Source organism: Otolemur garnettii, unplaced genomic scaffold (assembly GCF_000181295.1).
Source record: "Otolemur garnettii isolate 467f Iridium unplaced genomic scaffold, OtoGar3 scaffold00076, whole genome shotgun sequence".
Lineage (NCBI taxonomy): Eukaryota > Metazoa > Chordata > Mammalia > Primates > Galagidae > Otolemur > Otolemur garnettii.
In genome coordinates, this window is record NW_003852471.1 from 4,332,043 (window position 1) to 4,346,715 (window position 14,673).

At 36.3% G+C, this 14,673-nt stretch overlaps 1 protein-coding gene and 1 non-coding gene across 2 annotated transcripts in view; one reads left to right on the plus strand and one right to left on the minus strand.

Annotated features, from left to right (window-relative positions):
* Positions 1–9,753: 9,753 nt before the first annotated feature.
* Positions 9,754–9,856, minus strand: LOC111726718. Its single transcript, XR_002774428.1, has one exon. It is a non-coding gene; the product is annotated as a U6 spliceosomal RNA (small nuclear RNA).
* Positions 9,857–13,763: 3,907 nt separating this feature from the next.
* LEKR1 (leucine, glutamate and lysine rich 1) overlaps positions 13,764–14,673 on the plus strand; it is a 153,190-nt gene continuing 152,280 nt past the window's right edge. The window contains exon 1 of the mRNA XM_012807808.1: positions 13,764–13,978. Within this exon, the coding sequence (XP_012663262.1) occupies positions 13,764–13,978 (215 nt within the window). The remainder of the gene's footprint in view (positions 13,979–14,673) is intronic.

A 14,673-nucleotide genomic window follows, 5' to 3' on the forward strand; every position in this document is an offset into this window, starting at 1 on the left:
AAAAAAAATGCCACAAAGGACATTTATTAGTAAGGAAAAGCTAGCACCAGGAGTTAAGGGAGGATGGGATAGGCCAACTCTACCATTTGTGCAAGTGCAGTTGAGTTTATGGTCAGTACTGTCCTTATCTATAGAGCTGTTACCCAGAGCCTTGCAGGGAAAAGAGAAACAGCAGTTGCTAGTCTTTTGGTTGTACAATAAGAAGGCCTGCACAATGAGAACTCTGTTTCTAAACTGGTTCCATCAGTGCTTTGTCTCTGAAGCCAGGAACTACCTTACCAGTAAGGGACTATCTTTTAAAGTTCTTTTGATTTTGGACAATGCCTCTGTCCACCCAGAACTCTTTGAGTTCAACACCTAAGATGTCGAAGTGGTCTACTTGCCCCCAAACACAACATGCAGTGTTTCTAATTCATCCAGTAAATCAGAAGGTCATAAAGACTTTTAAGGCTCATTATGCACAATACTCTATGGAAGGGATTGTCAGTGCTGTAGAAGAGAACGTAATAGGCCATCATACATGTCCAGAAGGATTATACCACTAAAGATGCCATCATTGTAGGAAAAAACTGTGAAAGTCATCAAGCCCAGAATGATAAATTTCTCCTGGAGAAAACTGTGTCCAGATGTTGTACATAACTTCACAGGATTAATAAGAGAGTCAATCAAGGTAATCATGAAAAAGATTTGGATGTGGAAAAAATAAGACAAAAAGTTTTAAGATACTGATCTTGGAGAAATTCAGATGCCACACCAGAGGAATTAACAGAAGATATGAGTGCTTCCAATCCAGTCCCAGACAATGAGGAAGAAGGCGCAAGAACCAGTGCTAGAAGTTCTGGCAAAGGGTTCTGTTCATTGCAGAATGCTTCCCACTTCTCTTATAGCATGGACTGCTCTATGATACTGACACTGCAACTAAAGCAAACATTGAAAGAAATATTGATGCCGCGTAGAAACCTTTCAAGAGAAATGACAAAGCAAAAAAGTCAGAAATTATGTTGTATTTTCTCAAAGTTGCACCATGGAATGTGCCTGTCTCTTCTGCCTCCCCTCCTGCTGCCTCTGTCTCTGCCCATTCTGAGACAAGGCAAGCCCCGCCTCTTCCTACCCTCTTCCTACTCTTCCTCAGCTACCTACCACAGAGACCATGGGACGACTCAACGTGAAGACCCTGGGGATGACGACCTTTATGATGATCTACTTCCAGTTAATGAATAGTTAACATACAGGATTTTCTCTTCCTTAGGATTTTCTTAATAACAGTTTCTTTCTTCTAGCTTACTTTATTGTAAGAATACCATGTATAATGCATTAAACATACAAAATATGTGCTAATCGACTGTTTATGCTATAAACAAGACTTTTGGTCAACAGTAGGCTATTCGTAGTTTTTGAGAAGTCAAAAGTTACACATGGATTTTTGAGTAGCTTCTGCATTGGTCAAGAGGCAACTATGTGTCAACCCATTGAATCTTGTAAACAATCGATCCTTCACAGTTTCTACGCTCCTCTCTGTTAGTTCACATCTGTCCTCTGGCAAAAGCATTTCTCCCATATTTACTTTGGCAATCCATACATTGTTAATGGTATAACTTAAAAAACATCTCTTTGAAAATGATGGGTTTAAATTGAAAGTTAAAATCTCAAACCTTAGCTATCATTAATCATCCAGGTTTTATAGTAAATCTATACTCAATTCTTAATTCACCTCCAGTCTATTATATTTTAATTAGAGATTGCAGTCAGCTCTCCGATGCGCCCTTGTATGTTGTGCTTGTTGCTTTGGGTTGCGAGCTAGCATTAATCATGCTGTTGATTTAACTGGAAGCTTACTGTTGCTGCCTGTCCTTCAGATTTATATAAACTGCAACCTAGCAGGAACTAGAAGGGAAGTCTAGTTACCAGAAAAGACCTTTAAGTCTTCATTCAATTCTCTTCACTTTTTGATTTAGGTATAATGAAGTAAGGACAGAGAGAGCTTAGGTATGCTTTCGTTCACCTCAGAAATGGTGCTTATATTGTTTGAGGATATGGAATATCCTTTCTCTTACCCTGAACTGAATTCCTCCGTGTATTAGTCTAGATGTGGTAGAGATTTAAAAAAACAAAGCAAAACAAAATTGGCAAGAAACAATCCCTACGCTTTAGGTCCTGATCACCCGTCAGGAAAAGGACATATAATGACATGAAAAAAAAAAAAGCCTCTACAAGGTAGTCTGTGATTCAAATGCCATATAAGATAATATCTGCTGTGAGAATGGAGAAGGTAGAAAGAGAGATCCTTGTATATCGGGATGGTCAAAGAAGGAGCTTTATGTAGGAGAAAGTGGAGCTGGGTTTTGAAGGCCAACCATTGCTATAGACAGCAGGTAACCATCCCAGGCCAAAGGAACAGAAGCTTTCTGATGAGAAAAAGCTGGCCAGGTTAGAGAATGTTTAACAACTTTGCATATTTATGAGCATTGTAGAGTGTGTTCTCTCATATTTGAGATACTTTATAAGTGAATTGTTTAAAAATTGCCAGACCTGAGCATTTCATATATCCAAGGCCAGAGTCTGAAGCAGGAGTGCCAGGCAGCTCTCCAGGCAGTGCAGGACAGTGGGGATGGAAAGCCAGGAGAAGCACAGCTGCCTAAGATGCTGGACACATGCTGGTTGTAGCTCTTGGCCTGCCCAATGTTTAGAATGTAAAGTTAAATATACTTACACAAGTATTTATTAAACCTATGAAGGGCCAGATACTATTCTGAATACTTGAATATAAAGTGACCTAAATATGGATAAGCATCCCAAATGTAGAATAGCACAGTCACTTACAATAAGTACTTGTCTTCCATAACTTCTTACCTATATTTGATTTGTTTATAATTTGTCCATCATTTAAGGAAATTGCCTAGTGATTGGACAACTTATCTAGTCAGTTTTCATGTATCTTTCTAGATGGACTAATGTGAGAGATATAGATGTATAGTTTACAGTAATCACAGGAATAGCTCAAATTAGAACAGTTTCACTTTTAAGATGAAGAAAATTTTTTCATAATGGCTTGGAAATTGTACTCCATTTCATTTCTTTTTTCTTTCTTTTTTTTTGAGGCAGAGTCTTTTTCTTTTGGATGGAGTACAGTGACATCATCATAGATCACTGCAACCTCAAACTCTTGAGTTCAAGCATCCTCCTGCTTCATCCTCCACAGTAATTGGGAGTAATACACACCCACCACCACACTCAGCTACTTCTTTTTGTTTTTTTTTTTTTTTTATCTTTTGATAGAGATAGGATCTCACTCTTGCTCAGGCTGGTCGTGAACTCCCGAGTTCAAGTGATGCTTCTCCCTCAGCCTTCTAGAGTGTTAGGATTACAGGGATGAGTCACCATGTTCCGCCAGTGCAAATGATAGTACTATACTGTATTATTAATGAAATGAATACTATACTGTACTAATTGTGAAAATGATTGTACTATACTGTACTATTAATACCAAAATGAGTAAAAGTAGAGAAAGGAGAGTTATAAGAAAATGTAAAGGTGGCAGGGGAGATGGCCCTGGGAGAAAAGTGTGGAGAAAGAAGGATGATGATTTTATAATAGAGAATCTATTGCCTGATTAGAAGGCTAAGGTTGTCAGATCACCTCATCTGCTCAGGGATTACGAGAGAAAAAGGAATTAAATAATTTTTGACTGTCATTCCTAGGTCTTTTGCTTTTTATCACAATTTCTGACTGAGCATGGAACATTTCTCCTCTCTTTAAATGGGCAGAAAATGTGAAAGAGGCCCCGTAGGGTGGCCATCAAGCTCACATTTGTCCCCTTTGTCTGCTGCTGGACTCTATGGTTTACCTCTGGGTATGCTTGCACTGTATCTCTGAATCTGCTCACTCCAGCTGAGCTGACTCCTACCTGTCTCTGACCTCAGATACCCAGCAACGTGGCTAGAATTTTCATCCGGGATTCTGAAAGCAGAACGCACTTGAAATGACAATACAGTTCTGGGTTTAGGATTTTACTGCCACAATTTAAAACTGAAACAGCACTTGCGTATAGATCAGCAAAGTGATGCTCTAGTTGGATCTGTCTTCTCTTTATGACTGTCAATCCATTTACACACATATGGACTCCTCTCTTTAGAAAAGAGCAATGGACATCTTCCTTTTGCTGTTTTTGCAAGGAGGCATACGCAGGAGTCAAAACAACAGCAACAAGTGAGCGGAAAAAAATGAGCTTGCAAAAGTGAAATTGATCTCTTGTTTTTTACAATGGTGACAAAATGAACACTTGTAATAGAATTTTAGCCTCAGGAGATCTTTATTAACACAGGACATGAAGTAAAATAAAGAGATGAGAGTTGTTTATTTTACAAAACAGAAGTGGCTATACAAGGGCTGGAGAGCACACTGTTCCTTCTGGGATAACAATCCCTTTCCCCAGCAGTAACAGCTCATTTTGTCCTGTTTCAGTAAAGTAATTTTAGTACTTTGGAACTTTGAAATTTATTCAGAATAACAGTTTTGTATTTCCAAGCATACATTGTCATTGCCAGAAAAAATAAACTTAATTTTCCAGGTCATTTTGGGCCACCGTGGCTAGGTTCAGATTTTGTGTTGAGTTAAAGTAGTGGAAAAGAAATAGAAAATAGTCTTAGAAATGTTAGACTTAGCATCTTGGGAAAGTTGTGGTATGTGTGTGTGCATGTGCACATGTCGTGTATTTTGAAGCAACTGCGATTTTAAAAACATATGACAAAAGGAATAGGAAGCAGTATAATCTTTGGAGAGACTAGTCACTTAATATTGTGACCTCAGGGGGTTCCTTAGATAAAACAAGTTTTTTTTTTTTTTTCAAAATGTTGCTATGACTCTTGAACAAATCTGAATTTGTCCATTTGCAGTCTGGTTGACCATAGAATGTCATAGAGGTTACTTGGGTGAGGCTTCCCAGTGGAAAGATTAGACACAGGTATATAATATATAATTTATACATTATAAAACCAACATTTCTTGATATTGCTCAATAAAATGTCTTCATGGATTTATCATTAGTATTTCAGAGCCAGATTGGTGTGTTTTTATTTTATTATTTTGAACTTGAACTTACTATTTTGAGATATTGTAGATTCACGTGTAGTTATAAGAAAGAACATCACAGGATTCCACATATCCTTCACCCAGCTAAGCCCCGTAATAACAACTGGTAAAATGAAAGTACAGTATCATAACCAGGATATTGGCAATTTATAGAGTCAGGATTCAGAACAGTTCCATCAAAATGAGGATTCCTTCTGTTGCCCTGGTACAGACACACTCACCTTCACTTTCCCAATCTGTGACCCCTGAAAATGATTGATCTGGTCTGGAATAATTTTATTATTTGAAGAATGGTATATACATGGCATCATGCAGAGTGTAACCTTTTGAGATTAGCTTTTTCCACTCTGTAATTCTCTGGAGCTCCATTCAGGTCATTGTGTATATGAATAGTTTATTTCTTCTTCTTGCCGAGTAGTGCCTGTGGTCGGAATGTACTAGTTATTTAACCATTCACCTACTTGTTGAGGGGCATCTGGGATTTATCCTGTGTCTGGTTATTACACATGAAGCTGCTATAAACATTGATTTATGTGAACATACGTTTTCATTTTCCTGGGATAAATGCCCATGAGTATAATTGTTAGATTGTATGATAATTACATGTTTAGTTTTTTAAGATACTGCTAAACTGTTTTCCAGAGTGGCTGTACCATTTTACATTCTCACCTGAAATGTATGAGTGATCCAATGTCTCTGTATCTTTATTTGATGTTGTCACTGGTGTATAGTGGTATCTCATTGTGGTTTTAATTTGCATTTTCCTAATAGCTAATAATGTTGAATATTTTTTCTTGTGCTTATTTAGGATCTTTATATCCTCTTCAGTGAAATGTCTTCTTGTCTTTTGTCCATTTTCTAATTTTTTTTGTTTACTGTTGAGTTTTGAGCATTCTTTATGACCTAGTCAGATATGTGATTTGCACATATTTTCTCTTGGTCAGTAGCTTGTCTGCTCATCCTCTTCACAGGATCTTTGCAGTACAAAAGTTTTTAATGTTGATGAAATCCAGGTTGTCAGATTTTCCATTATGGTTCATTTTTAGGATATAAAGTATAAAACATATTGGCCTAGTTTCTGAAGATTTCTCCTATCATTTTTAATCATATATTTATGTTTTACATTTATGAGGCCTGGCAAGTTCATGAACTTAGCACCATGTGCTTACATTGACAGCACTGTACAAACAGATCTGTAAGGTTTCATAAACTTGGCGCATCAGTGTCTCACAGTTGTGTTCCTGTTGACGTGTCACACACAGTGTTTTGCTGAGTGGTGTTCGTTGCTGTTTTTGCATGTTTTTGTGCGCTGTCACTAGAATGTTGGAGCATGAATTAGAGCAACGAACAAACATTCATAAATTTTGGCTTAAAGTTGGCAAGAGTGGAAGCGAAATCAGCACATGTTTACTCCAAGTTTATGAGGATAATGCCATGAAGAAAACAGCAGTGTGCAAGTGGATTAAGCATTTTTCTGAGGGGAGAGAAAGCATCACTGATGAAGAGCAGTCAGGGCAGCCAGTAATAACGAGAGCTAAGGAAAACATTGCAGAACTTCATCAAATTGTGCATCAAAATCATTGACTAACTGTGAGGAGCATTGTTAAGTAAACACTGATAGAGAAACAGGAGTATCTTTTTATTAAATTGAGACAGAGTCTCACTTTGTCATCTTTGGTAGAGTGCTATGGCGTTATAGCTCACAGCAACCTCAAACTCTTGGATGCAAGAAATCCTCTTTTTTTGAAGATGTTACTCAAATTTATTTATTTATTTTTCCATTGGGGTCTTTATATTATTTATTTATTTATTAAATCATAGCAGTGTACATTGATGCATTTATGGGTTTCAGTGAACTGATTTGATATACAATGTGAAATGCTTATATTGAAGTAACACATCTATCAGAATTATACTCTTTTTTTAATAGTTTTGAAATGTACCATCAGCCTCCCTAGTAGCTGAGACTACAGGCACCTGCCACATGCCCAGCTATTTGCTTTTTTTTTGTTTGTTTGTTTAACAGGCTCAGGCTGGGTTCAAACCCACTAGCCCTGGAGCATGTGGATGGCACCCTAATTACTGAGCTACGGGCACCTGAAACAGGAATATCTTAACTGAAAATTTTGGCCAATTCATGGCTTTTGCATCTTGACACAATATACCAGATCACACTGTGGTGGAGTTTTTAGCCAGTAAACCAATATCTATATTGGAACAGCTTCACCTGATCTGGTCCCCAGTGACTTTTCTTTTTACCCAAAGATAAAGAAAATATTGAAAGGAAGACATTTTGATGACATTCAGGATGTCAAGAGTAGTATGACAACAGCTTTGATGGCCTTTCCAGAAAAGGAGTTCGAAAATGCTTTGAAGGTGGATAAGGCGCTGCCTGGGTACGTAGTTTCCCAAGGGGAGTACTTAGAAGGTGACCGTAGTGATATTCAGCACTGAGTTACGCTGCATTTTTCTAGGATGCATTCTCAGACTTAGTTGTCAGACCTTGTAAGCCTGTGATTATATAGTGTGACATTTAGGTCGAGGTGCTTTTTGTTTTTTCTTTAACCAATAGATATCCAATTGTACCAGCACTGTTTGTTGAAAAGGCCATCTTTTCTTCCTTGAATTGCTTTTACACCTTTGTCAAAGTCAGTTAGGCATATTTACGTAGGTCTGTTTCTGGGTTCTGGGGTCTATTTTATTAATCTGTGTGTCTTTCCTTCTTCCAGTGCCTTACAAGCTTGATTACTACAGCAATCAGGTAGAATGCTTCCTCCACTTTATTCTTTTTCAGGATGGCTTTAGCTATTCTGTTGCTTTTGCTTTATATAAATTTGAGAATATTCCTTTCTATATCTGTAAAACATCTTGCTGTGAGTTTAAAAGGAATTGTAAGATCCCAATTTAGGGAGAATTGATATCTTTACTATTTTGAGTGTTCCAAACCATAAACATAGTATGTCCTTTCATTTATTTAGGTCTTCTTCTGTTTATTTCATCAGGATTTTGTAGTTTTCAGTTCATGAATCCTGTACATGTTTTATTATGTCTATACCTATGTATTTAATTTTTTTATCATTTGTAATTCCTATTGGGTTTTTTTTTGTATTGTATTTTTAATTTCAGCGTCCATGTGCTCACTGAGAATATAGAGAAATATACCTTATTACAGTTTATTTTCTTTTTTTAGATGCAATCTGGCGCTTTATTCAATAGTCTTAGCTTTTTTTTAATTGTTTATTTTCTATGTGTATCTTAAAACATACAACCTTACTAAACTTATTTGTTCTAGGAGTTTTTGTTATAGGTTTCTTGGGATTTTCTATGTAGACTATTATGTCATCTCAAATAGGAACAGTTTTATTTCTTCCTTCTAATATGTATAATTTTTATTTTCTCTTCTTGAGTTATTGCTGTGGCTAGATATTCCAGAATTATGTTGAATAATATCCTTGCCTTTTCCCCAGGCTTAAGGAAAAAGCACTCAGTCTTTTACTACTAAGTATAATAGAGCTTTAGGTGTTTTTGCAGATGCCCTTTACCACATTGATTTTTCAATTAGTAGAGCCGCAAGTCGACTAAACAATGGAGAAGGGCCTTGATGCCCTTCTGAAGCAGGCATGTGGTCTGTGTGACTAATGGCTTGCCTCGTCAGTGTCCTACCTCAAAATTTTCTTGTAATCTGAATGAAATGTATTAAGACACTTACTGTTTAGAGTAAAGGCATCTGTTTGAATGAAAAACCTCTTAGAAGGATTAGCAATTTATACTACTGTTACTCTTTTGTGGATTAGTTTATCTATTTCTTTTCTCTTTAAGGACAAAAAGCACAGGATGGGTGGAGAGGAAAGAGGCACAGTTTTTTAAGCAGAGAATGCCACAGTTGGGCAGCGGGAGGGTACTGAGTACCTTTTCTAGTGAAAGTATAGGCACACACTCGGAAGAGAATTTGAAGCTTAATTTAACCTTTAAAAATGCTATATCATTTTGATATTCGATAACTGCAATTTTAAAAGTACAAACACTACAGTTGAGAAGTTTGTTTTGTAATTTATTTTCAAATGGTTCTATGTTTGTTTAAAATACTCCATTTGTTAATGCCTCCTCCAAAGTGAATCTTGTAGAAAGCAAAACCCTTTTGTCAAGAATGACAGTATATCATTATTTTACTTTCAAAATGAGAAGATGATATAACACCAAGTTATAAGAAGGAAGCATAAATTATATTTCACAGAAAGCCATATAACTTTTAGTTTCTTCATTTGGGAACATAATTATAGTATTTCATGTTTTCTAAAGTCTCAAAAAAAAAATGCCCTAAGTAATTAGTGCATGCAGACACTAAAGAATTTAAAATGGTTATTACATTTTTTTCTGTTGTAGCTTGCTTGCAGAAATTATTTCCAGTTTAATAGCATTGAAATTTTTGTGCAATGTGTTCATTTAACAGATCGCTTAGTGATTCAGATTGTATTAGGTGAAGTCAAGAGATAGCCCTTGTGGACCTATTGTTTATTTATTTATTTATTAAATCACAGCTGTGTACATTAATGCAGTCATGGGGTACAGTGTGCTGGTTTTATATACCATTTGAAATATTTTGACCAAACTGGTTAACATAGCCTTCATGGCATTTTCTTAGTTATTGTGTTAAGACATTTATATAAAAATATGGAAGGCTTCACAAATTTGTGTGTCATCCTTGTGCAGGGGCTATGCTGATCTTCTCTGTATTGTTCCAATTTTAGTATATCTGCTGCCAAAGTGGGCACTGTGGACCTATTATTTTATAATTTTGTTATCTTGTTTGCTAGATCACAAAGAATATTATACTTCCTCTTTCTTTGCTGAACTTTTAGAAGGCCTATTCTCTAAAATGTATCATTCTCCTATTTCAGCTTTTCCTCCCTTAACTTCTATGATGAAATAACATTCTAATAGCTTTGACAACGTGGAGTTTATACTCTTTCTCTTTTGTGCATTAGGTTACAAATATATTTATCAGGAGTTTTCTCTAGAATAAGGATAGCATACTTTGCCAGAAGGTATAAAATTGTGATTAATAAGCAAAGGTTAAGGATGAAAATATCTTAGAGTAAGAAATATGTGTAAAAGCTGTAATATCTTAGAATAAATTATATACTCAAGATGGGCAAAAAGATTTTAAGAAAATATCCATCTGCTCTAAATTAGTTCTGGTCTCTTGCTTTGAATAAATTATATTTCTGGGAGCTGATCATATCTTTGAATGGGATTGCAGATCCCACTCTTGATTATCTTTGAGGAAATGTAGAAAGTAAGTGGATAAAGTAAAAAAGTCATTCTGTGTACACGTATAAAATGCCCGTAAATTGCAAGCTGTGATCTTTATTTCAATTCTTGACAAGATTTTAGAATATATTATTAAAGGGTGATTTGTGAGGATATATTAGAGAAAACAGTAAGCCTTGGACCAATTTTACGTTCACTAAGAGGTAGCATAGGCCTTGCCATTTCATTTTGTAGAGGGTTACTAGATCCAGAAACTGATTAGGCATAGAATATGTGGACTTTATGAAGGATTTTGACAAAGTTTGAATTAATATTCCTGAAGACAGTATCAATAAACATAGGTTATTTGCAAAGATAATTGGATAGTTTAATGACAAGATGAGGGGTTATACCTGAAATGTACTAAGTAAAGGATTCATATCAACCAAGGTGACATGACATGCTGTGGAGGTCTGTTCTCCATTGTGTCATATTAAACGTTTTAAAATCAATGAGTAAATGGGTGAAATGACTTAAAAGGATCAAATTTGCAAAAACACAGCTTAGAATTTCCTGGATACAAAAGGTAATAGCTAAAGACTTAGCCTAATACAGATAGATAGATAGATAGATAGATAGTCTTTCTCTTTATATTTATAAACACACACACACATGTATGTCTAAGATAATATAGGATACATATTTACCTTTACACTTACAGTTCTGTACTTGGATCTGAAAAGCCAAATCCTCACATAATAGAATGGGAAGTATTGGTTGCAAGGAATAGGTAGCTTAAGGAAGAAGAGGAAACTAATAGAGGAAGGGTGGGCATGGATCCCAAAGGACAATCAGGGCAGCTAGATCTCCAGAAGGACTGAGGTGACTAGAGGTCGTCAGGTAGGAGACAGTGACTGATTCCGTGTTCTCTCTCTCCATAGCCACACCGTCTTTGTCTCAGCTTCCCTCTGTGTGTGTGCTCCTTCTTTCTCAGTGGGCAATGTGGCTTACTGTGTATCTTGCGCATGACCCTTCTCTCTTATGACTGCCAAGAAGGCGACCTAAATGCCTAGATTATCAACATTTATAGGTCTGGTTGCATCATCCTCATTTAGTGCTTGGTGCTTCTGTATCCAATATTCAATTCTAATCAGCCATGACTCAGATAGATAAGGAGAGAATCTTAGGTACCAAACACCGCAGCCAGGGTTCTGGTAAGTGGATTCTTTAAAAGGAGGACATAGGTGAAAAGGAAATGCTTAGTATGTTCAGTACAATAGGACATGAGTTTCACTGCAGTATTTTTTAATATAATATAAAAGCCAGCTACAGTACATAATAGCAGCATGTAATTGCTCACAATACAAAAGACCAATATGGTCTAAGTTTGCATTAGCAGATATTACTAATGAGATAGAATGTGAGAAGTTTGAGTCCTCTCTTCTTTGTTTTAGTGAGACCAACTAAGCTGAATTATTCAATTCTAGGTACCATACTTTGAAACATACTTAACACTGGAACTAGTTCAGAGAAATCTAGAATGAGGAAGAAATTTAGCTGAAGGGATTAGAGGTGTTGACCTAGAGAAGAGAAGATGCGGATTGGTCCTGGTGGCTGCCTCTAAATATTAAAAAGACTTGTGTGTGAAAGAGGCCTGGGGTCGGTCCACATGGTTAGTAGGAAGAATAGGATCAATGGATGTTCCAGGGAGGCAGATTTGGGATGAGCATGAGAAGAAATTTACTAAGAGGCAAAAGTGGCAGAAGATGAAAGTAGTTTAAAAGGTAGTTTCCCACCGTTGGGGATGTTAAAATGGAGGCTAAACAACGTATCTGGGCTGGAATAGACTCAATGAACCCCTCTAGAGCTTGAACGAGATTATCTTTATGATTTTTTCTACACATTGTGCCTTACGAAGCTATAAATTTGATATTAGTGGCAATTAGATTGATGTAGTCATTCATCTATATCCCACGGTATTGTATTAATGGTTTTTAATTTAGAATTTTTAGTATTAAATTTAAATGAGCCAAATTTTACTTTATAAAAATTTGTCATTTCTTCCAGTCAATATTTGTGTAATAGCATTGAGGGGCAGGTATGGTGGCACCCACTCTTAGTTACAGGAGCAGATTTTACAGTCTCAAGGGAGACAGCATTAAGAATGAATGTTCCAACTCAGCACCTGTGGCTCAAGTGGCTAAGGCGCCAGCCACATACACCTAAGGTGGTGGGTTCGAATCCAGCCCGGTCCCGCCAAAACAACAATGATGGCTGCAATCAAAAAATAGCTGGGCATTGTGGTGGGCACCAGTGGTCCCAGCTACTTGGGAAGCTGAGGCAGGAGACTTGCTTGAGCCCAGGAGTTGAAGGTTGCTGTGAGCTATGATGCCACAGCACTCTACCCAAGGGGATAGCTTGAAGCTCTGTCTCACAAAAAAAAAAAAGAATGGATGTTCCTCTCATATCCAAGAGTTGATTTCAATTTAGTGCTGGAGCAAGTATTTTATGAAGCTGTCCCTTATCCTTTGTGAATAAAAAAGCAAGCAGAGTCTTCTTGAGGAATATTTATACATGAGAAAGAAAATAGAATTATCTTTCTTGATTGTGCTGAAATTTCATTTTTCACTGCCCATATACTTGCCTAATTCAAAGAATACTTTCACTGAAGGAAATAAGATTTAGCTGACACATACGTGATAGATAAATATAATACAAATGGTTAAAGGCATAGGTTTTAAATAGACCTGGGTTTTAGTCTAAATTTCTCTGCATATCAGCTGATTATTTAACTTCAGTAGTCTTAGGTTTAAAAAAAAATCTATGGAATGGGTATAACCAGACCTGTTAAGAGAAAAGAATTGATATAGGGAGATTAGGTTCAAAGTACTTTTTCTGTTTATGTTATGACAAAGTGTTACATTCTATAAAAGTCATAAAATGATGAAACTGAACAGGAACTTAGAGTTTGTTTGGTCCAATGCAATAATTTTACAAACGAGGGGAGTAAGATCTGAAAAAGCCAAGAGGCATCTCCAGGATCACAGACAGTTGACAATGAAAGAAGGGCCAGAGATTTCCTCCTACTTCACGGAAAACAAAAATTATAAAGGTGTTTTTACCATTTTAAGTTTTATTGTATGGAAAACATTGTAGGAGTAAATCCTTCTTAAAGATACCATGGAGAAAGAATTACTCCAAAAGACTCTCTTCTAATTCTAAGATTTTGTGTCAGAGACAATATGCCGGTTTTAAAAAATTTTATCAGATGTGGGGAACGTCATAATGATCACTCCATGGTATAGCACACTATATGTTTACTTCAGTTGACCAGCATGGTTCTAATAATATCTTCTGTTGAACTTTATTTTTCAGATTTAAAAATAATCATTTTATTAATAGGAGTATATATTGTTATTTCCTAGATGTCACCTGAAGAAACAGTTTGTAAGTACTGTGGAGTCAGCTATCTAATTCTTCATGAATTTAAAGCAATGGAAGAAAAAGTGAAAGCAATGGAAAAAAAGATGGCGTTTTATCAAGGAAGTGTAGAACGTGAAAAGATACTTCAAGAAAAACTACAGTCTCTCAGCCAAGATTTTGAACAGTACAAAATTGAGAGTGAATCCAAAACAGAAAGGTTGAGTATGTTTTCTTTACTATCATGTATTTAGTTTGAAAGAAAACTGCCGAAAATAGACATTGAATATTTTTCTAGAATTTCTCTATATCAGATATAATCCACCCTTGAATACATTTTTTCATTTGTTCATTTTGTTCATTAACTACATTAATAATTACTAAACATAATTATTAATTTACTATCTAAAGAATTAGAAACCAATTAATTCAGCAACTATAAATTGACATGGATCCAGTTTTTTCCCCAGATATCTTACTTATGAAAGAAAGATTTATGTAATCCAAATCAAGTGAATTTTGGGGTTCTTTTTTTTTTTTTAAGAGATAAGTTCTTACTCTGTTACCCAGGCTGGAATAACGTGGCCTGATGGTAATGATTGTAATTCACAGTAACTTTGAACTCCTGGGCCCAAGCAATCCTTCTGTCTCAGCCTTCCAAAGTGCTGGGATTACAGCTGTGAACTACCATGCCCAGCCTAATTTGGTAGTTCTTGGTACTTAACATTTTTTTTTTTTTCTAAAGACAAGGTCTTGTTCTTCTTGCCCAGACTAGAGTGCAGTGGTGTGATCATAGCTCACTGCGATGTCAAGCTCTTGGGCTCAAGCTATCTTCCTACCTTCTCAAGTAGCTGGGACTACAGGCCATGCCACCACACCTGGCCAATTTTTTTGTAGAGATGGGGTCTTGCTATC